General features: G+C 34.3%; 2 protein-coding genes and 2 long non-coding RNA genes across 5 annotated transcripts; 3 read left to right on the forward strand and 1 right to left on the reverse strand.

The window, feature by feature from the left end:
- Positions 1-30: 30 nt before the first annotated feature.
- Positions 31-11033, forward strand: LOC122605087 (probable prolyl 4-hydroxylase 3). Of its 2 annotated transcripts, XR_006324543.1 has the most exons (9): positions 31-446; positions 1493-1583; positions 2340-2437; positions 2562-2659; positions 3183-3312; positions 3743-3930; positions 4109-4194; positions 6335-6520; positions 10624-11033. XR_006324543.1 is itself a non-coding variant. In XM_043777965.1 (8 exons), exons 1-7 carry the CDS (start codon positions 229-231, stop codon positions 4180-4182), a joined length of 897 nt encoding a protein of 298 aa, XP_043633900.1. In that variant the 5' UTR covers positions 31-228; the 3' UTR covers positions 4183-4194; positions 10624-11033. The 2 variants fall into 2 exon arrangements, 1 of the variants encoding a protein (XP_043633900.1); XM_043777965.1 differs by lacking the exon at positions 6335-6520.
- On the reverse strand, positions 5965-6368 carry LOC122605088. The gene is made up of 3 exons (XR_006324544.1): positions 6271-6368; positions 6121-6173; positions 5965-6030 (listed from the first exon to the last, which is right to left on the reverse strand). It is a non-coding gene; the product is annotated as an uncharacterized LOC122605088 (long non-coding RNA).
- Positions 11034-13267: 2234 nt separating the features above from the next.
- LOC122602613 lies at positions 13268-14051 on the forward strand. The gene is made up of 2 exons (XR_006324338.1): positions 13268-13323; positions 13824-14051. It is a non-coding gene; the product is annotated as an uncharacterized LOC122602613 (long non-coding RNA).
- A 4312-nt stretch (positions 14052-18363) lies between these two features.
- On the forward strand, positions 18364-23517 carry LOC122604091 (probable disease resistance protein At4g27220). Its single transcript, XM_043776991.1, has 5 exons — positions 18364-18440; positions 19018-21731; positions 21815-22291; positions 22377-22853; positions 22939-23517. The coding sequence occupies exons 2-5, from the start codon at positions 19032-19034 to the stop codon at positions 23515-23517; spliced, it is 4233 nt and encodes a 1410-aa protein (XP_043632926.1). The 5' UTR covers positions 18364-18440; positions 19018-19031.
- Positions 23518-24026: the final 509 nt, after the last annotated feature.

The following is a 24026-nucleotide window of genomic DNA, read 5'->3' on the forward strand; positions in this document are numbered from 1 at the left end:
TTGACTGTCTTTGAAAACTATTTGTGTTGACAATTTTTGACAATAGCACACGGAGTTGTCAGAAATCTATGGATTTCCAAAACGCCCTATTTCCTTCTTCCGTGCTCCTCTAATCTGACTCAACTGAAAATCCCAAAAGAAAAGTCAAACAGACAGACAGACAGACAGACGTCTTCCATAAATAAAATTCAGGAAAAAAAAAAAGGAAAGAAGAAAGAAATTGTAATAATGATGAGGAAAGGAAGGAACATATTTGGAGGACGTCATCATCAACAAGGAAAAAGGTCATCATCATCATCAATGATGACGGCATTAGTCTTATCAATGCTTTTAATGCTTACTATTGTCCTTCTTGTTCTTTTATCTCTTGGCATCTTTTCTCTCCCCGTCGGCGATGCTTCCGGCGACTACACTCACATCACTTTCAAACGCAAACGATTACTTGTGTACGTCATCTTTTTTTTTTCTCTATGCTCACCGTGTTATTATATATATATATATATATATATATATGTATATATAGGATCTTAAATGTAATTGATTCTTTAGGTTTAATGAGAGGGATGTGATCTATGTTAGCTATGTATTATATATTTTTTTCACATAAATAAATATAGTATTATCGAGCTTGAGCTTGAAAATGAAAGGTCGGTTGAGCTCGAGTCGAGTTTCGAGCTCCGAGTTTGGTAATCGATTCAATATAAATGCATTATATTATTTCAATACTCCCTTACAAAGAGTATTGGATTTCTTAAAATTCAGCACTTTTTTTCTTCCCAAAATACCCCTATTTAAATATAAAACCTTTATATACCGTCTTTTCCCTCATTCTTTTTAATCATTACACACTCTCATCGGACTTTATCACCCTCCGTCGTCGCCCTCCTTCTCCACCGCCTCCCTCGATCTCCACCACCGCCTCCCTTTAATATTGTCATCACCTTCTAACCGCCGCAACGCGCGGGCACTATGCTCGTTATTTCAAATATATTTGTATAAGTCAATGTAAGTAAATAAGCACCCAACACCGTCTTTCACGGGTTTTGGGTCCTAATACCTCGACGGTGGTGTATGAGGGAGGTTAAGATGTAGACAATAAGACAACCTTACCCCTATCACGACGGTATAGAGAGGTTGTTTCCAGGCCCTATCTAAGATATATAAGGACATCCGGTCTTGCAAAGCATGAGGATAGAACCCATGATCTCTGTTGTCAGAGGCAAGGATGTTAAACAACTTATCCAACTTTGCTGGTTTAAGTCAACGGTGATTAGGTTTAGTTTTGTTCTTTTTTGTGGTTATATTGATTGCATTTCATTTTTTATGTGAGTATATGCAAATAATAGTTTTAACAGCTGTGTTTGTTTCAAAGATGTAAACTTTTCCTCAGTAATTTTTAAATGCCTATTATTTTGCATTGGTGTCATAATTTTTTCTGTTATCATCTTCCTTGTGACATGATATTGTTGAACTTGATTGATATGGTGTGCAGGGGTGATGTTGATGAATTGGCAAAGCGAGGAGATCAGTGGACTGAGATTCTATCCTGGGAGCCTAGAGCCTTTTTATATCACAATTTTTTGGTGAGTAGCTTGTCCGTAAATCCTCTTCTGGGCTTTTCTACTATATGGGTTTTTCACATCCATATAGTATCTAAGGATGCCCTTGTGCTCATGTTTAGTTTTATCAAATGAGAACCAAATTAAAATGAGAACAAATGAGAACACTTACAAACTACATTTTGATGCATTAAAAGTCCATAAAACTAACATAGTGCATAACTAATTATCATTATTTAAGATTTTAAGTGTTTAACAACACATTGATCCCTCAAAATCGAAAAAATCACGTTTTTTGTTGGATGCATCATTTTGATGAATATGCATTCAAGATGGATGCACAAAACAAAAAACGTGATTTTTTCGATTTTGACGGATCAATGTGTTGGTAAATACTTAAATAATGATAATTAGTTATGCACTATGTTAGTTTTATGGACTTTTAATGCATCAAAATGATGTTTTTAAGCGTTCTCACCGTTCTTATTATAAAAGTGTTCTCACCGGAGTGTTACCCTATATATTTATATACATACATATATATATATATTCGGTTCTATTACATTGCCAATCATTTTATAACTGAAAACCACTAACATTGCCTTATATCATATCTACCTAAGTATTGTGCGTTTTTGAGCTTAAGTTTTTATTTTTAAGAAAAGTAATTGATCAAATGTTTCATATCAAGTTTGATCCAGTTTGCTCTGTTAGTTTGTATGAACATTGTAATCAAATCTGAAATTTTGGTATTAATTATCGTTTTGTATTGTGAAATAGTCCAAGGGAGAGTGTGACTATTTAATAAATCTTGCAAAGCCTCACATGGCAAAGTCAACAGTTGTTGATAGCAAGACTGGTCAGAGTAAAGATAGCAGGTATCTGCTGTCAACTTTCTCGTATTTACTTATATTACTTTTAGCTGATATTGATGTTGTAGGAATATTCTTTTGCTTGTTTTTTTTGGACGAGTTGACGAAAGCTCCTGTTTTCCATTTTCAGAGTGCGTACAAGCTCAGGAACATTTTTGAGGAGGGGAAGAGATAAAATCATACGGACTATAGAGAAAAGGATAGCAGACTTCTCATTTATTCCTGTAGGTATGGAGTTTGAATATCATATGGTTACTATCCCAGCCTTTACGTCATTTTCATATGTTGGTTGCATTAAAAATAGAGATCCTTTTAGCATTCATTTCGCTATTTTGCCTTGTTTAAACTCTTATCACTTGTTCGTTTAGTTTTTGGCTCACGTATAGAGATAGTCTTCTATTAAAGTAAAATCGGGATTGCAGGTCTTTTAAAATTGCTGCGTTGGGAATTATAAATGGGGGCCAGTGATTTTACATGTAGCACAGTAGAATAGCTAGCTTTTAGTTGCTCTTTTGGCACGTTTACATTCTAAACTCTTTTGTCATCTAGTTTTGGGGTGTTTATCAAGAGTTGGACGTTCTAATACTGTACATGGTTTTTAGAGGTTTTAAATCTGCTGGTTTGGGGACTATAAGTTTATAACTGTGGAAATGTATTTGCATTATGTGATCAAAATTTGTTAGCTACTTGCATTTCTTGTGGAGTTGATGTGAACATAAGTCACTTATACCAGCTTCCCTTTTATTAACAGAGCATGGAGAAGGACTGCAAGTGCTCCACTATGAAGAAGGACAAAAATACGAGCCTCACTTTGATTACTTCCTTGATGAGTTCAATACCAAAAATGGAGGCCAACGAATTGCTACAGTTCTTATGTATTTGTGAGTGGGATGTATTTATGTTGCATTTGTCTATACATTAGATGCATCCCTATTAGAAGTGGCAAAATAGGCCAGTTATAAGACTGGGTAATGGGTAAGAATGGATAAGCTGTGTACGATTCGAGTTCATCCAAAACACTTATGCCAATTGTGAGAAAGTGATGATTGAAAGTTTTAAATATGGCAAATTAGGAGGTCGTATGCTTCAAAATATACGTCGGGAATGTTTGACCTTCTCAGCCATTTGTTCCGTTCCCATTTTAGCCAAGTTGTTTTGTTCCATCAGTTTTACCCTCTAGATAGAACATAAACCTTAATTACCCATTCATAAGTAAATGAGGAAATTGGCAGATCTAATTGCAACCTACAGCGTGTCTTCTGCAACCGCTTGATTCAACAGTTAAATTGATTAATTTGGTATGCTTTGTAGGTCAGATGTCGAGGAAGGGGGGGAGACAGTTTTCCCTGCTGCTCAAGGAAATTATAGCTCTGAGCCTGGGTGGGATAATTTGTCCGAGTGTGCTAAAAGGGGTATTCATGTGAAACCAAAAATGGGTGATGCATTACTTTTCTGGAGCATGAGGCCCGATGCAACATTGGATCCAAGTAGTTTGCATGGTATGTTCTCTGTGGAACCCAATTCATTTGTACCATCCAAACGTAGTTTTAATGCTCAACTTAATCTTCAAATCACAAGAAAACCACTTCATGCTTAATATATGTTGGGATTTGTGCATCATGTAGTTTGATTCGTATGCATCTATCAGTTAATAAGATTCAGCTTGCTCAATTTCAGGTGGTTGTCCTGTGATTAAAGGAAATAAATGGTCTGCTACAAAGTGGATGCATGTTGAAGAGTACAAAATATAAGTTTTCCAAAAGGTAGGTCTTTACTAATGCAGTGCCTTTTTTCTTCAGGTATATTTTTTGGGGGGTTTTCTTTTGCAAAGCATGCCTTTTTTCTTTCGAACTTATATCTTGTGGTTGAAAAACTATTTGTGCATAGAGAAACAAATGATTTAGAGCATACCGAAGTGTGTTGTCTTTCTTTCTCTTAAATATGCTACTCAAGGGTAAGTTAGTTTAAGCATCACAATAGCATTAATGTTGACAAGTTTAATAGCCAATTAAATAGTCATTTGCTTATCTGAATCCAAAAGAACTGAATTATGCAGTTTGATACGATTTATCAATTATCATAATGTCTGCTACCCACCCCTACCTCCCTGTGAATAATAGCCATTTGACACAACTGTTTGCTTTTTTCTTTAATTGAGCAAGGTTAACCTTCTTCTGCATATCATCATGTCTAACTTTCTCCTGTATTTTTTTTATGTGAATATTTTTTCATGAGGGGACATTAGTTCTTAAGTTGAAGACTCCAATTTTGTCCTAGTTACTTATTAGTTCATATTCAGTTATAATTGTAATGGTCAATTCGGTTTTAAGGAAAGTTGGCTTATAAGGAAACGGGTCAAATGAATCTGCATTCTGTGTTTTCAATAATTGCAATATGCTATATTGCTCTATCGGAGAAAATAGTTTATAATAGTAATCGTAATTAACACACAAGTTATAATAAGTGTTTTATACCTTGGGAAAAGTGTTCCAGGCAAACCTGACCGGACCTATTTTACAACCCTGATCCGCTTCTGGTGATCCAGAACGGAAATCATAGCTGGTCTAGCGATCCCTGTGACCATCAATCAGGTTTTTTAAACGACCCTGATAATCTACCTTTCCACACTGCCCGTCTAATAAGAATCAAATTGAACTGTTAAAAATGAAATGAAAAGTAGAAACGGACAATAGGTTAAATCAATGTTCGAGTGGTCAATTAAATCTCCTGATTGACTGGGTTACTTTCAAGAGGCGAGTCTCTTATAATGATATAGATCACTATTATCAATATTCAGCATAAAATAGTTAAAACCATAATGCTTTTTAAGTACTTGAGAAATCATAGGCTTACCAATATGCCATAATGCTCTTGACATTTGATATTTGTTCCTGTAAACATACCAATATATATAATTTCACACATAATATGTGATTACTTTATGCGTATGATAGTTTTAGTTGAGGGATCATGGTAGATCTGTAGATGCCCTCTTAGTTGTGGTAAATGGATGGGTTGGGTAAATGGGCAAAATCGCTAATTTTTATGCAGGTTGCTCTGTCACGCAAACTAATTTTTGGTTTCTATATTAATAATGTGCTAAATATGATTACATTAACTATCAACAATATTTCTACCTTTCTAAGTAAAGTGTTTTAAGTAGATTTTATGCATTAAAATACGCTTCAGATGACTGTCATTAGGGATGGCAACGGGCCGGGTATGGTCCGGGTAATGGTAATCCCGGACCCGGACCGGTTAGAAAAACCCAGTCCCAAACCCGCCCTCATACCCGACGGGTAGCCGTTTACTAACTAACTGTGGGGTTAACGGGTTTCCCCACGGGTATCGGGGATCCCCGTTATGATTCATTCATAAGTTAACAATTTAAACATCAAACAATAATGAACTTCTAACATTTTCAAGTTTCCAACTGATTCTTTAAGTTTAAATAATCACTAACATCAAAAACAAAAAAAAATCCAAATGACAAAAACCAAAATACAAATCTGAAACATAGAAATAACATTGATCTTCATTGTCACAAGTCTTCATTCCAATATGCCATTGATTTCTCAAGTTCAGCATTCATTCATCACCTACAATATTAAATTTTTTCAAAAAACACTATTAATATAAAGAGAGAAAACATAAATATACAAGTAAATGGCTTATTCACTAAATATTACCTGATTATCATCATCCTAGTCATTATCCACTGTTTGACAATATGCTTCAGATTCTTTTGAACAAATTTAAGTAGATATAATATGATAGCACATTAGAGATATGGGTTACAAATAGTATAGCTTTATAAACACAATCAAATGAATGGTTACCTCTTATTTCACTTTTCAACCAACTTTGCGCACACATTAATGCTTCCAATGTATCTGGATGAAGGCGACTACGATGAGGACTCACCAATCTGCCACTAGTGCTAAACGAAGACTCGGAAGCAACAGTTGTTATAGGAATTGCTAATATATCACGAGCAATTCTTTGAAGTATTGGGTACTTCACGCCATTTATCTTCCACCAAGCTAGTATATCGAGATCGATATCTGGTGGACAAACTTTCTCTTTAAGGTAAAGGTCAAGCTCCAATTTAGTACTTCCTGAAAGATATAAAACAATGTTTATATATTATCTATATACTATCATTAAGTATATAAAAGATAGTAATCTACATAAAAGTAAATCATAAACTTAACCTGATATGTTATCATCTGCCACGTATGACGAATAGTCGTCAAACAACCCACTTCCGGTGATTTTATCTTTTGATGTTGAATTAACGCACTTGTTTGCATTCTGATCAAAATCTTCTTGATAGTGTTTAAACAATTGATACATAAAGTCCTTATGTAATTGAATTTCAGCCTCTACATCTTCATCATTACTATAGAGTATTGGAAAAGAATACTCCATAATCTTCAACTTGTAACGAGGATCTAAAATGGCTGCCACTCCCATAAACCCATGAATAACTTTCCAATACTTATCATACTTTGAAATCATATTCTTTGCCATATCCTTGATCATCTGTTCTGTATCTCCACTCCACTGGTTCAATGCATATCGTATTTCATATATAGACTTGAAAAGTAAATTTGCCGTGGGATAGTTATCACCAGTAAACAACAAAGTCACGTCATAAAATACCTTCAACTTCTTACAAATAATTTTAGCTAGCTCCCAATCTCTCTCTGTTGGTAAAGTTTTATAATGACTATCCCGGGTCTTAAGACGTCTAAAAACATCTTTGTAATCAATAGCAACGTTCATCGTCAGGTATGTTGAATTCCAACGGGTTTAGCAGTCAAGGGACAATTTCTTTGATGACTGAATATCTAAGTGACGTGCTGCTTCTTCAAACTTTTCTATTCTTTTGGGAGTTGATCCCCAAAAATAAACACTATCCCTAATTCTTTCTATCCCGTCACCAATCAGGGCCAAACCATCTTGAACAATTAAATTTAAGATGTGGGCACAACAACGGATATGGAACAATCGAACCTTCAGAATAAGAGACTCCAAAGATAGTTTTCCTAATAATTTGTCTATCAATAAATCATTTGTTGTACAATTATCAACGGTTACCGTTGATATTTTCCTATCTATGTTCCAATCACACAAGGTATCATATAAAACATCAGCAAGAACTTGAGCCGTATGAGGACAGGGAACATAGATAAACCTAGTATAGAGTTTAATTGATTAGTTGCATTAAAAAAATATATTTAAAATTTTTTTTAACTAAATTGTACCTCATTATTCCACTTTGCATATTCCATTTTGCATCAATGAAATGAGCAGTCACCGCCATAAAACCCTTTTTTTGATTACTCGAAGTCCACATATCAGTCGTTATTGCGATTCTGCTTGCATTACTCTCCAAAATCCTTAATTGAGAAACTCTAAAATCAATATATAAAATGTAAATTTCAAATAATGTGAAACAATAAATACAATATACCCCAGTGTTTTCTTCTTTTCAAACTCGTAAATCTTCAGTATTTCCTTTTTGACGGTGTTTCGACATGGAACTTTAAAAAAAGGTTGAAGGCCCCTCACAAACTTTCGAAACCCTTGATGTTCAACCATAACAAGTGGATATTCGTGCGAGATTATCATCTCTGCAAGATCTTTTTTGACGTTTCTTCATTAAAGTTATGGCAGGAAAGGTTTGAGCTTTGATTCATTGATAACATCTGCTGACGAATATCTTTATTATTTCGCCTTTTACATGTATTCATGTGATCAAGTAAATGGCGTGTCCCGTTAGTACTCTTTCCGGTTAACAACTTTTGGCAATGATTACACTGAGCCTTAAGTTCACCTTTCACCATGATCCGTTCAAAATGGTCCCACGCAGGTGAAGTTAGTTTCCTCTTCCTTGTACCATTCACTGTTTGTGTAGCATCTTGTTGACTGCTCAACCCTTCTTGTTGTGATTGATTGGCGCTTACGTCTGGAGTGGCATCGACATGTGGTTGAGTGTTTGAAGTGTCACCATCTACACTAGAAACACCACTTGCTCTTTCTTCATCCATATTATCTAATAAAAATATATTATAAGTACATTGACATATAAATATAGAATAAATTCACTAGGCACTATATACTGAACATATATACTAAAACTCTTCAGATTGATGTAATAAAGATGGTTGATTTAAAATTAAAAATTAAAGCTAAAACATCAAGTTAAAAACATCATAAGAATTTTATTATATTTGGCGTTTGGATTTTCTCATTTAAAACGAACTAGAAAATAAAATATATGTTTGAAATAATCTGATAAAATTAAGCAACATAACATGGTTCAAATTAACAAAGAAGGAATTATTAAATTAAAATTCGTAAATAATGAAGAATCGATATACTGTATTAGAATATTAGAGCAACAATATTATCAATTTTACATACCTTATTATCAAGCAAAAACCCAGAACTTGACATATGAATGGTCTGCCAGGAAGCATAAGTTTAGATTTATAATCCTTATAATCCATTGATTATTAAATTTTAGATATCGAATGGTTTTTGGGAGAGACAAAAGTTTAGAAGAATGGAAAGCCTGAAGTTAGGATTGGGGAAAGGGTTTTTGACAAATACGGGTTTTTGACAAATACCATACCCGGACCCGAACCCGAAAAAAAATTAGAACCACCCCCATACCCGGCCCAAGACCCACAAACCCGGACCCGAACCCGGACCACAAATGTCGGGTTTCGGATATCCCCATCGGGTACGGGTACTTTTGCCATCCCTAACTGCAATGTTTTAAAAACCGGTATTTTAATCATACCGGTGTGAAAAAAATTTCCGGTATTACCAGTATTATCGGAATTACCGAAAATACCGGCCGGTACGACTATTTTAGTTTAGTTTATTATTATTCTACAAAATTTGTTACAATTTAACGAAATAGTCAAAAAACTATTATAATTCACTCAAAAATAATAACAAATAGGTATTTCATAACAGAATATAAGGTTTAAATTACACAAATAACAAAAACTAACATTAAAGTATCATAAAAAAATATTTAAAAAAATTTCAAAAAAAAAAATGAAAACACCGGAAATACCGGAACGATAATACCTGAAAATACCGGGAATACCGGAAATTCCGGCCAGTATGAAATAGTGAAAATACCTAAAAAATACCGGGATTAAAATACCGGAGTACTCTCAAATACCAGTAATACCGGCCGGTATATACCGGTATTTAAAACATTGCCTAACTGTCATCATGTTTGACTAGTTTCTTTTTTAGTTAAACATTAACATAACAAAGCATGGTTGGATCAGTGGTTAACATCCTAGCCTTTGGAGACAAAGGTCTGTTAGGAATAAACTACACACACACACACGAATACAAGAACCAGAAAAATAACAAGAAGGAAGGACACGAGATATAGCGTGGTATCTCACACTAAACTTTGTGAACTAATCCACGGGGGAAAGAGGTTTTCTCATTGATTTTTCACACAAATACATGTACAAGAGATATTTTATATATAGGCTACAAATTAGGGTTTACTAAACTTAGTCCCCAAGTTTCCTAAAACCGGGCCTAATTGATTAAAGGGGCCTGCTGCCACCAATAAGCAATAAGGCCTGCTGCCTTCTGCTTTCACAATCAATTTAGGCCGGCAGCCTTAATTATAAATTTCAGTAGCCTTTTAATGGGCTGGGTCGTAGACAACAATAACCCAACAAGGTCATGGGTTGGATCCTCATCCCATTTTGGTGACAAAGGTCATGGGTTCGATCCTCATCCCATGCAAAGGTTGGAGGGTCTTTTCTATCATATAGGTAGAATATGGAAGCAGCCTCTCTACTTTGTTAGAGGTAAGGTCTATCTACATCTTAGCCTCCCCCATACACCGTCGAGGTATTGGGGCTCAAAACCCACGGAAGGCGGCATTGAGCAGTTTCTTTCTTTCCTTCTTTTATTAACATAACCCAGTAGAGGAGACATTGTTACAATTACAAATGTAAGTTTTGGAGTGTCCAAGACCCAGGAAGTATGTGACAAACTGACAATTGCCATTGCCAAGAAGCCACCTCTGTTTTTGTTTTGCAATTATTTTATCACCTATTTCTTGCATTTTCTGTTATTTTGTCATCATATATGGTTATTTATAACATTCGCTTACTGATATTTTCATCACTTGGCAGCACATAAATGCAAGTTGAGCCTGTGGTGGTTTTTCAAGCTGCCATGTAACATATAACATGAGTTGGTTTCTTATCATAATTGTGGAATGGGGAACGGGTCGATAGCTGTAGGTTATAGGTGTGCTTTTCATCCCCTTCGGAAATGATAACAAGCTTTGTGTTACAAAGAAAGTCAATATATTACAACGGTGAAGTGAGTTACATATAACAGATTGTCATGAAAACTGGTGAGAATAGTAAAGTTTTTTCCTCTCCTTTTTAGTACTAGGTAGGCGTTTTTATGAAGCAAATCACAGTTGTATCGTGTTCTTGTCTTCCAAGGCGAGTTTGTTTCATTGTAAGTATTTATGTACGTTCATTGTTTTGAAACACAGATCATTTATGCACAAGGGTTTACTTCAGAATGATTATTTGTTTGGTTCACATTTGTAATGCCTATTGGAATTTTAGTAAATTTCTCTTAGGTTCAGACGTTCAGTTATTCATTTGCATGGGAAATGAGTGATGGGTCATTCTTTTATATCATTATTAGTGATATTTATTTCTACATAGCAGAGTTTTGCTTTATGTTATTAGCATAGATGGATATAGATAGGGCTGTAAACTAACTTCAAACTTTCATTAACTGTTTGGTGGGATTGTGGGAATTTCATAAACCGAATAACGCTCTTGTTTGTTCATTAATGTTTGTGAATGTCTATTAGTTTATGTCTAATGTTCACAGTCATGACATTCAGACTATTTTTGAGCTCTTGAATGTCTTACAAACACAATTAAGTATGCTGCATAACTATATCACTCTTACATGGTAGATGTTTTTGTCAATTTTGTATGGCAGTATTTTAGCCTGTTTGTGTTCATTTGTGTTCCTTAAAAATATATTTGACCCAAATTCATTTTGTTGGCATAATTATAAGGAGATAATGACATACAAATGTAACCACCTATGACAAAATGGTTATGTAATGTAGTAACCTATTCAGGTGGTTATGTAATTTATGCACCTATGTTTTTTTTGGTTATACTATGTAAGGACCTTTTTATTTGGGTCAACCAATGTAAGGACCTATGTATTTTTTTTGGATATACTATATAAGGTCCGTACATATTTTACATAGTATAGCCAAAAAAACATAGGTGCATACATTACATAGCCACCCGAGTAAATCGCTGCATTACATAACCATTTTGTCATAGCTGGTTTAGGGGTGTTGATGGGTCGGGTTAAATGTGTTTTGGGTTGTTTGGTTCGGCTTAATCGGGTTTTGAAGAATTATAAATTAACCCGTAACCTAAACTCTAACATCCTAAGTTTTTAGGCCAATGAAAATTTACCTTATTAATAGTTTTGGCATTAAAATAGTTTACTAGTATTTTATTTCTAAATACAGGGTTAAATTAGTTGGAACCTTAACGAATAGCGGGTATCTTAGTCACTAAAATTAGAAAAGGGGTGTGGCATTCCCTTAGGTTGCCAACCACATTCCCACCTATTCTTGAACCCAATTTCTCCATTATGTATTCATCTTTCTTGATTCTTCTCTTCCAATCTAAATCAAATCAATTTCTTCCAAACAATTCAAGAATTCATCTAAGAATGTAATAATAATCTTCAATCATCAAAATTAAAAAGCTAGGGTTTGTGTTTGGGGGTGGGGCTGGCCGAATTCCAAGAGAGAAAAAGGAGAAAGAGGATATTTTAATTCAAGACTAATTCCTTGAGTTCTTGAGATAACAATCTTTATAACCTAATTTCAATTATTGATTTCTTTTAAGAATTAGGATTCATGCAAGTATGAAAATTTGGGGGTTTTATTTATATTGAGTAAATTGCTATAATATGAGTAAGGGTTCTTGTAAGTTAATCAAATTAGGGTTTATATTGGGTTGCATGATAGATATTGATGAATACTAGTAAGAACTAAGTTGGACATATTCTGTCCCTGAGTTTGAAACGAGTTAAACACCCCCATGACAGAATTTTCACTTGATTAGTCCTAAAAAGAAAATGTAGCTTATTGTGTTAAATAAATTTTGCCACTGGAATGGGTTAAAAAAGACGAAGTAGAACTCTAGATATGAATTTTTGAAGTCAGGGGCGCCATGCTCATCTTTCAGCAAAAACTGATTATGTGTCTGTCATTAAAACGGGTAAAACACATTCTTGCAAGTTAATTCATATCTTGGTAACTGAATATAAAATGTACCAAAATGTGTTAAGAAGAAGTGGCCACTGGAATGAGGTCAAAATATGGTGTAGAACTCGAGTTATGGTCATTTGAAGTTAGTAAGGTAAAACGACCAGAAGTCACCTTTGAAGGACAATTCACGTATTAGTCACTAAAGATAAAAGGTAGGTATATGTGTCATGTAAATTTGGCCACTGGAATCATGTTAAAAGAGTAAGTAGAACTTGAGTTACACTCGTTTGAAGGCAGCTTGGTCAAATGATGAAAATGGAACTTTTTGTATGAAAGTGAGCTGACCATATGAAAATAATTTAAGAGATACATGTTATGTGAACTAACCCAAGATTAATATAAGAGTGTAAATGATGGGTTGGGTGTTGGAATGCTAGTGATTATGGCTATGTGACCTTATATGTGATGAATGACCATATGTGTGTTTTTAATGTAAATTGATAGGTTGATTGCAAAGACGTTGTTTTATGGTCATCTTGCAATTGTGGTCGCAAATAAGGTGAGTGTATATGCATATAAACATATTCTTGTTATTTGAGGTTATAGGTGGGTAAATTCCTATGACTCATAGTTGATTGTTTGTAAGAACTAGTAGGTGGGTACATTCCTACTAGTCATGTTGTTGTAAGAGCTAGTAGGTGGGTAAATTTCGTACTAGCCAAAATATCCATGGCCACGTTGAAAATGATTGTGTGAGCTAGTAGGTGGGTAAATTCCTACTAGCCAAATTGATTGTGTGAGCTAGTAGGTGGGTAAATTCCTACTAGCCAAATTGTTTATGAGAGCTAGTAGGTGGGTAAATTCCTACTAGCCAAATTGTTGATTACGACTAGAAGGTGGGTAAAGTCCTACTAGTATTATGAATGATATGAATGAGATGACTATCAATTGATATGCTATAATTGATGCACTTTTGTATGGTAACTTGTTTATGATTGTATGTGTATGCATTCACTAAGCGTTTAGCTTATTATTTTTAGTTGTTTACCCTTCTTATAGGTTGTCTCGGGTGCGGAAGAAAGTTAAGTAATGTAAAGATTGAAGTTAAAGTTGCTTTATGGATATTGGTTGCTTTAGCTAAATGCGGATAAGGGTAACGTTGATAGGACCCGGAGAGACCCCTTTGAACTATGGCTCATGATACATTGATTGGTTACTTCTATCGAGTCATTTTGTATTAGAAATGTGTTGGATTGTGTTTGAAATGTACCTTTGGAAAACTCTTAATCCGTAATAGGTTTTGACGATGATTTTACAAATGGGTCATGTCGAAATTTCTAACTTTTGGTACATTGTCTTTTGTAACTAGTTCTACTTTTGTTATGTTTATTTCTATGTCTAAAACTTGTTTGAACTCAGAAATACCTTTTCTCCCACTGCGGCACAGTGGGAGTGTGTCCAACCCACTGCGGCGCAGTGGGGTTTTTCTCGCGCAGGTCTGAGACTTTCCACTGCGGCGCAGTGGAGAGTGCTCAACCCCACTGCGGCGCAGTGGGGGTAAAAAAAATCATTTAAAATGGTCGAGTCGAGTTTGATCCTTACACAAACCGAATAAGATTAGGGTTATCCGGGTTTGGGTTGTTCGGGTTTGGGTTTTTTGGATCAGGTTTTGGGTAACCAAATAAAATGTGATTAAATTTACGTGCATTAGTTACGCAACAATATAATTTGAATTTCAAAACATTGAATAACAGTGATACTAATATTGATTAAGTTCTTTATATCTAAAAGTGTTGAAACAATTTTGATTTTGCGTTTTTGGAATTCTCGCATGAAAAGATGATTGTATTATTAGAATAAAAGTCATAAACAAAACAAAAAAAATTATATGTAAAAGATATTAACAAACTAGAGGCATTTATCTTAAGTTCTCATTGAATTATAAGTTTATGGATGACCACATCAATATCAGTTTCATTAAAGTTGGTCTTGTTTTATCTGTGCACCAAATAAAACTAAATCTTGGAGAATTCCCCTGCATCAACTATACTTTTCTTTTTACATCAATAACCTACACTACTTATCACATTCACCACTACCAATCGTCGTTACTGCCACCACCTGTCACCGCTGCTAGCACGCTACATTATGTACTTCGCAACCTATATTAATGATTTTTATGACATAATATATCCATATTATCTCAATATATTGTGTGGGTATTATGTTAGTTTTAAAATGTATAAACTTTCTCATGTATGTGACCGTGTTTTTTGTAGACAACGTGGTTACCAACTCTGCTTTGGAGGAGTTGGTAAACAGAAAGTTACATTTGAAATTCATGTTGATAAAAAATGTAAACTTATATTTAAAACACTTATCAATTTAAGACCGAAGATATATGTGAAATTAAATAACGTCGTGCCTAAGTTGTAAAACAAAAAGGCTTTTAGCACAACATTAGTATCAGATATCACTACGTGATTCTCAACCAATTTTAACTATTTTTTATAACATAATATATTCATCCTAATATATTGCATGAGTATAATGTTAGTGTTAGCAATTGTAAGCTTTCACATGCGGGAAGAAGATCGAACATGTGACCATGGCTTTTACCAAATCTTCTTTGGGGGAGTTGATAAAAAAAAGTTAAATTTGATATTCATGTTTTTAAAAATTGTAAACTTAAATTCATACACATATCAATTTAAGAGATATATTTGAAATTCAATAACTAAAAATTGTAAATTTAAATTCATACACTTATCAATAACTATGTTAAAACAAAATTTAACATATATCAAACTATAAATAAAAATAATATGCAATTGTTTAATTAAAATGAAAAAATGAAAAAAAAAAAAAAGAAAGAAAAAACTAAAAAACTAAGAAGAAAATATTTTATATTGAAAAAAACAAGTTTAAACCATTTAAACTTTGAAAACATAACAACGAATAAAAAAAAAATTTTTTTAAATCAATCAAAACAAATATAATTGATTATAAATTTTAAAATATAATAATAATAAATTTTGAAAAAAAAATGAAAGAAAAAGGTACGTGAGGCAACGTTTGTAAGTCATCAGGTGCTAATTGGAACAAATAAATTGTATTAATTGATTAATTAGTTTATTAAAGGATTGGTTTATTATAATTAAATAACTATTAAATTAATTAAGGTAATAAAAACCTAGAAAAGGAATATGAAGTCATCAAAGGAATCCAAAGGTTACAATTTAGTCTTATTTTTCAATCCAATGGTTGTGATTTTTTTTGGAAAGGAATTTAAGGAGCTTCTTTTATAGTTATTGAAAGATATGCTTGTATGTGTGTATGCTTGTGATATTTAATATATGTTTATGTTTGGTGGTGACATGTTTGTAACTTTAGTCATATTTATTTAGAAAGAATCTTTGACATTATATTAACACCTTTTAAAGAGTGAAAAGGTAAGTTGCAATCTTGTTTCTACAAAAGCCTTTGCCTTGTAGTTTTCGACGATTATATTTCAATGATTTTCCTTTTGGCAAAAAAAAAAAAAAGAAGCGGCAGAAAACAAACACGTCATCTTGCTAATGAGCACTTAATATTTGTGGTAGACAACAAGGGTATGTGAGCTCAGGAATGATTCAAATAGTTGATAATAGCACACCAAGTCGCCGACAACATAATACGATTTAACAAATGGATCCGAAAATTTCTCAAAAGAATTTGGGTAGCCAACATGAAGATTAGGTGCTTATTTAAAAGGGCTTATGACTTATTTGCTATTGAGCTTTCTGGGTGAAAAGCTTGTTTGGAAACCAACTTTAAAATAAGCTTGAGCAAACACCCTATCTCCAGACCAAAAAAAAGAGGAAATGTACCCCAAATGTTGTTGCTTGAACGTTTATAACTAGTTCACAAGTCCCCCAAGCCAAAACAACTGAACATCATTAATACTGTATTGATATGTTGTATATTCCTATATGATTGATATGTTGTATATTCCTATATGAGTAGAAAACACAGGCAACTCTAAAATTAAATAAATTAAAAAAAAGGAGGATGTGGAAGACCTTCAAAATCTATTAGTGCACAAATAAATATCGTTCAGAATGTGTTAAGATTGTTGTATAAATCATAATACTATACTAACATGCAATTTATGTTTCAACAAAATGCTAAACAACCTGAAACTTAATGACAGCGTACGGGTATTATACCTGTAATAATAAAATAATGGTACACTTCTTCTCAGTTTTCTTAAAGGCAAATGTGATCTGTTACTCTTTGCAATTCCTGAACAAAACATGTACATCAACATCACTGTAGATAGCAAGAGTCTGAAACACATTCTGATTTCTTGCAAACCAAGGTCAAGAAATTCCTTTTATAGCCATATCTACGGAAATCAGGTGATCCACATTAATAGGGGTCGAGTCTTGCAGATTCATCTGGTGGGCACCCAGGCGAAACATAGTAAAGAATGTGGCAGACCACTCATTGAGAACTCTTTGAGATATAAAGGGCAGATTCCTATGCTTGCTAATGGGTCAGGTAGGGTTTTGGCAGAACTACCAATACTTTTTGAACTTTGTGAACAACTAATGCATTTGTACAATTCAAAAGTCGTATCTCTAAACAACAATAACAATACCCAATCCCAGTAATGGCCAGGGTATGAGGAAGACATGAAGTACAAACGGCTTACAATTATGAAGTATAATGTAGAAATTGTGCATAAAAGGAGTAGTGAAATCATATGAATAAATATTACTGTAATTAATTAAAAATAAACAAGTTTAGATGGTGTAAGCTTTCAATACACCTTAGATGACATTTGAACCACTTAACAGATTAAACCCAATTCATTTTAGCTAACGTTTTACATTTGAGGCATTTTACCATTATGGAACAAATGCGAGCAGAATATTGACCCGTTTTCATATATATATGAGTGGAAATGGCTAACTCTACCACAAAATTCATGGCCAACTCTAAAATCTTAATCTTAAAAAACTCTTCTGATAACTAAACTTAAAATCATAACATGATAATTCATGAATAGTGGTTAACATGTGTAATGGTTGCCACATCCTTATTGATTTTGAATCATCTGAAATGCAATGACTATTTGTTGGTGTTAGATGTTTAACCATGAAGGTCAAAGTATACATCTTTAAAGAGGGACAACTCTGACCCATTTAGTTAATATGGGTCAAGTTAGGTTGAAATTAAATCTCAAGCTCAAATATAACGAATTAACAAAATGGAAATGGGTCAAATGGTCACAGAGGTCACCTAGCTTGATTGCTTGAAAGTTGCCCAAGATCTATTTTTGGTATTAAAATAATATTATGTTTGTAATGATAAGTGACAAATTTGTTATAAAAAACTTTTCACAAATGGATACAAAATGACAATTAAACTTGGTGCAAACGACAGGGACCTTATGTTCTTAAAATGACAATTTTAGACATGCCACTGATTGACCCCTCCATTGATTGAAAAACGTTATTCCTGTCCTCCACTGATTGAGGTAAGTGGGTAGTCAATTATTATGGTCTTCGTCATAAATTAATCTGAATCAATCATTTTGTTCACATACAATACACCTCACGATACACCTCTCTCATTAATTTAATTACTTGCAAGCTAGCAGCAGCAGATTTATAGATAATCACTTCCCAGGTACATATATTGTCTTATTTTTCCCTGAATTTTATTATGATAGTAAGGAGGAGATCCATGAAAGTAAATTCACATTTTTTACAATTAATTTAAGATAGATATTAGCACAAAACCACTAATTCAATTAAATGTTTTATATAATAATAATTGTACTATGGATAAGTAGTCAATTATTATGGTCTTCGTCATAAATTAATTTGAATCAATCATACATAAATACAATACACCTCTGATTAATTAAATTGCTTACAAGCTAGCAGCAGCAGCTTCATAGATAATCACTTCCCTGCAGGTACATACATTTTCTTTTTTCCCTGAATTTGATTATCCATGAAACTAAATTCACATTTCCTACAACTATTTAAGATAGATATTAGCAAAAACCACTAATTAAATTAAATATTTTGTATAAAAATATATGTGCTATCGATAAGTAGTTATATATCTTCAAGGGGTTACTAATTTCAGACTGTATACATATACACATAGATATAGATACTATTTGTATGATATAAAACATTCTGAATTGCTAAGTGGATCAGTGTAATTTGTATACTTACCCACGTGTGATTTGTAGGTCTCACTGATGAAATGGACTTCTTATCAGCAATCGTTGGTCCTGTCGTTGAATCTTTATTGGTGCCTGTCAAGAAACACCTGGGCTATCTGTTTTCCTCCACAAAACATGTTGGCAACATGACTACTAAGATGAAACAACTGGATGGTGCAAGCGATGATGTCAAAAAGCACATGGAAACAAACAACATAAGTAATCTGGAAATACCTACTGGTGTACCAGATTGGTTGGAAGAGGTCAAAAAGATTAAGGAAGATGCTGAAAGAATTTCAAGTGACGTCGATGGGTGTTTTAACTTGAAAACGACGTACCGAGCAGGAAGGAAGGCATTCAAGTCTAGCCTGAAGATTGAAGCTCTTATTAAAGAAAATAATGAGACAATCTGGCGTGATGCTCAAATACCTCTTGGAAAAGTGAGTTCTAAACTGGCATCTACTTCTGATGGTGATGCCCACAATTACTTCAAATCAAGAGAGGAGATTTTTAAGGAGGCGCTCAGTTTGCTTCAACAGGATCAAAAGGCCCAAGTGATAGCCTTATGCGGAATGGGTGGCGTGGGGAAGACCACGATGATGGAACAACTGAAAAAGGCTGTGGAAGATAAGAAAATGTTTGATTGGGTTGTGAAGGTGGTTATCATCGGGCAAAAGATCAACATATTGTCTATTCAGCAAACCGTGGCAGAATACATTAAACTTCAATTAACTGAAACAGATAAAACAGCAAGGGCAGATCGTCTTCGCGTAACATTTAAGAAGATGTCACAAGAAAGTAAAAAGGTTTTAGTAGTATTGGATGATGTTTGGGATAAGGTTGAGCTTAAAGATATAGGACTAAGTCCTTTGCCAAACGGCTTTAAAATACTGCTCACATCACGAGATGAAAATGTTTGCACACAAATTGCTATAGAAGCTAATTCGGATCTTAGAGTTGTTAGAGTAAAAGTAATGGAGAAGTCAGAAGCAAATAATTTCTTTTGTCACATTTCAGAAGTTTCACATCCGGAGCTCAAAGATATAGGATCCAAAATCGTGAGAAGATGTGGTTTCTTGCCCTTAGCCATCAAACTCATTGCAACAAACCTTAAATCTCAAGAAAAGTCGGTATGGAGGGATACACTTCGCCGTTTGAAGAAAAATGATCTCGATAAGAATGTGCAAAGTATTATTGACATAAGCTATAACTTTATTGCAGAAGAAGATGCTAAAGCAATTTTTCTGCTTTGTGGCTTGTTTCCGGATGATTTCAATATCCCAGTCGAGGATCTGACAAGGTACGCATGGGGGCTTAAGTTGTTAAATGAAGTTAATACTATGGAGGAGGCTAGAGACAGGACAAAAACATGTGTATGCAAACTCAAAAAAGCAAATTTATTGATGGATAGCGATTACCTAGAGTGTGTCAAAATGCACGATCTTGTGCTTGCTTTTGTGGTAGGTAAAGTTTCTAAAGGAGATCATCCGTGGATCATTAACCACGGTGATGTTTCAAATTGGAGTACAACTGAAATGAACGAATCTTGCAGAAGTATTTCTTTGACATGTACGGGCATGTCTGAGTTCCCTAGCGACTTTAACTACCCAAACGTATCCCTATTGAGACTTATGAATGGCGATAAATCGCTTAAGTTTCCTGATAATTTTTATGAGAAAATGGAAAATCTTCAAGTTATGGCATTTGAGAAGTTGCATTATCCACTGCTTCCCACATCGCTTCAATGCTCTACCACCCTTCGAACATTATGTCTCCATAAATGCTCATTAATGTTTGATTGCTCTCCTATTGGTGATCATCTTTTGAACTTGGAAGTGCTCAGCTTTGCTCATTCTGGCATCCGATATTTACCATCTGCAATCGGGAATCTAGTGAAGCTAAAGCTACTGGATTTGACAGGTTGTATGGATCTACGAATGGATGAAGGCGTCTTGAAAAACTTGGTCAAGCTTGAAGAGCTATATATGAGGGTTGCTAACAAGAAGGGCATCAAATTCACAGATACAAACTATAAGGAATTGGGAGAACGTTCCAAGAATCTATCTGCATTGGAAGTTGAATTCATTGAGAACAATCCTCACTCAAAGAATATGTCGTATAATAAACTCGAAAGATTCAAGATATCCATAGGACGTTATTTAGAAAGTGATTATAGTGTCAAAGAGATGCACTCATCCGAAAACACGCTGAAGTTCAAAGTCAAAAAGAAAGATGAATTGTTGGAATCTGGAATGATAGAGTTGTTTTCGAAAACAGAAGTGCTTTACTTGGAAGCTGGCAGTGGCATGAATAACCTTGAAGAAGTTTTACCGAAATCCGTACCTCGACACAGCTTGTTTTATAATTTAAGGGTCCTTTATATTCACAACTGTGCCGACTTGAGATACCTGTTTACAGTCCCAGTAGCAAGGGGCCTGGTGAAGCTTGAGAGTCTCAGAATTTGGAATTGCCCTGTTATGGAAGCACTAGTATACAGTGAAGAAAATGGTATAGAAGAAATTAGGTTTCAGGGGCTAAAGCGTCTATATTTGCGTGATCTACCAAAGTTGGAAGGTTTGTCGTGCAACACTAACAATATTGTAATCCATCTACCGCAACTAGTGACGTTGGATCTTAATGGCCTTCCAAACTTGACAAGCATTTATCCGGCGGGAGAGTATAAATCATCGATTATGTCCAGTGGCAGTTCTACTATTATTAAACCTTTCTTCAATAAACAGGTATTTGAAGATGAGTATTTTTTTATTAAAAAAAAAAAGAATATTTGTAATCTATTTGAGTATAATTTTTTATTACCTTGCAGGCTATGATCCCTCCTAGGTTGGAGATATTGATTATTAATAATATGGAGGCATTGAAGAATATATGGCCGGAAGTAGTTGATGATGTCACCTGCTGCTGCTCATTGCGAGAGATTTCAGTGGAAAAGTGTGCCGACTTGAGATACCTGTTTACAGTCCCAGTAGCAAGGGGCCTGCTGAAGCTTGAGCGTCTTTCAATTTGGAATTGCCCTGTTATGGAAGCACTAGTATACAGTGAAGAAAATGGTATAGAAGAAATTAGGTTTCAGGGGCTAAAGCATCTATATTTGGAAGATCTACCAAAGTTGGAAGGTTTGTCGTCCAACACTAACAATATTGTAATCCATCTACCGCAACTAGTGACGTTGGATCTTGATGGCCTTCCAAACTTGACAAGCATTTATCCGGCGGGAGAGTATAAATCATCGATTATGTCCAGTGGCAGTTCTACTATTATTAAACCTTTCTTCAATAAACAGGTATTTGAAGATGAGTATTTTTTTATTAAAAAAAAAAAAAGAATATTTGTAATCTATTTGAGTATAATTTTTTATTACCTTGCAGGCTATGATCCCTCCTAGGTTGGAGAGATTGGAAATTTATCGGATGGAGGCATTGAAGAATATATGGCCGGAAGTAGTTGATGATGCCACCTGCTGCTGCTCATTGCGAGATATCTCAGTGGAAAAGTGTGCCGACTTGGGATACCTGTTTACAGTCCCAGTAGCAAGGGGCCTGCTGAAGCTTGAGCATCTCACAATTGAGGAATGCCCTGTTATGGAAGCACTAGTATACAGTGAAGAAAATGGTATAGACGAAATTAGGTTTCAGGGGCTGAAGTATCTATGTTTGAGTGATCTACCAAAGTTGGAAGGTTTGTCGTCCAACACTAACAATATTGTAATCCATCTACCGCAACTAGTGACGTTGGATCTTCATGGCCTTCCAAACTTGACAAGCATTTATCCGGCGGGAGAGTATAAATCATCGATTATGTCCAGTGGCAGTTCTACTATTATTAAACCTTTCTTCAATAAACAGGTATTTGAAGATGAGTATTTTTTTATTAAAAAAAAAAAAAGAATATTTGTAATCTATTTGAGTATAATTTTTTATTACCTTGCAGGCTATGATCCCTCCTAGGTTGGAGAGATTGGAAATTTATCGGATGGAGGCATTGAAGAATATATGGCCGGAAGTAGTTGATGATGCCACCTGCTGCTGCTCATTGCGATATATTGAAGTGGGATCATGTGATAATCTTGTGAATGTGTTTCCGAGGAATCCGATGCCATTGTTGCCTCATCTGGAAAGAATCTATGTGAAGAATTGTGGTTCCATTCAAGCGTTATTCGACATTGATGTTAGTGAAGAAGGCGGCGGTATTAGTAAATTGAGATCCATTCATGTACGTAACTCAGAGAGGCTTACAGAGGTGTGGAGGTTGAAAAGAGGAGGAGCTGCCGTACATATTAACCACCCTAATGATGATGATGTCATCATTTGTGGCTACTTTCAAGCTGTTGAAGAGATAGAAATAGTGGGGTGTAAGAGGTTTAGGAATATATTTACACCAACCACCGCTAGGTTTCATCTGGGAGCACTAAAGAAGATTTACATAAATGGTATAAAAGAGATTTACATAAATGGTATAAAAGAAAATGTTGAATCTGTAGGAAGGAACCAAGAGGAGGCATGTAAATAATGTGTTTGCCAAGCTTATGAAATAAGTTTTTTTTTATTTGAACATTATCAAATAAGTTATAAAACTAACATAATAAATTTCACATTAATAGATAGATAAATATGGGTTAAATAAAGGTGAAATATATCCAATTAATTAATTCCCATATGAGCCGCGCACTCTAAATAATTGAAGTTGCGTCACTAATATTTTCTCAAAGTGAGTTTTAAACTTCATCTACCAATAAGTATAAAAAGCTAAAATATACAATTTTTAAAAAAACCTTTAAGTCACCTTGTGTAAACCTTATACAAGTAGTGAGAGATACAAGGACTAGCATAAGCTATTTCTACTAAATAGTTAAGATTGGAAATTTTATGGATTACTTAGAAGAGTAAAGTGGTTAGACTTGAGATTGTACAAGAAACTACCATGATAATCCTCCCAAGGGAAGGACAAATATAAGCTATGCATGATCCTAAAAAAAAAAGTTGTTACAAAAATCTTTAAAAAGTTTGCGTCAACAATAA

Source organism: Erigeron canadensis, chromosome 6 (assembly GCF_010389155.1).
Source record: "Erigeron canadensis isolate Cc75 chromosome 6, C_canadensis_v1, whole genome shotgun sequence".
Taxonomy (NCBI): domain Eukaryota; kingdom Viridiplantae; phylum Streptophyta; class Magnoliopsida; order Asterales; family Asteraceae; genus Erigeron; species Erigeron canadensis.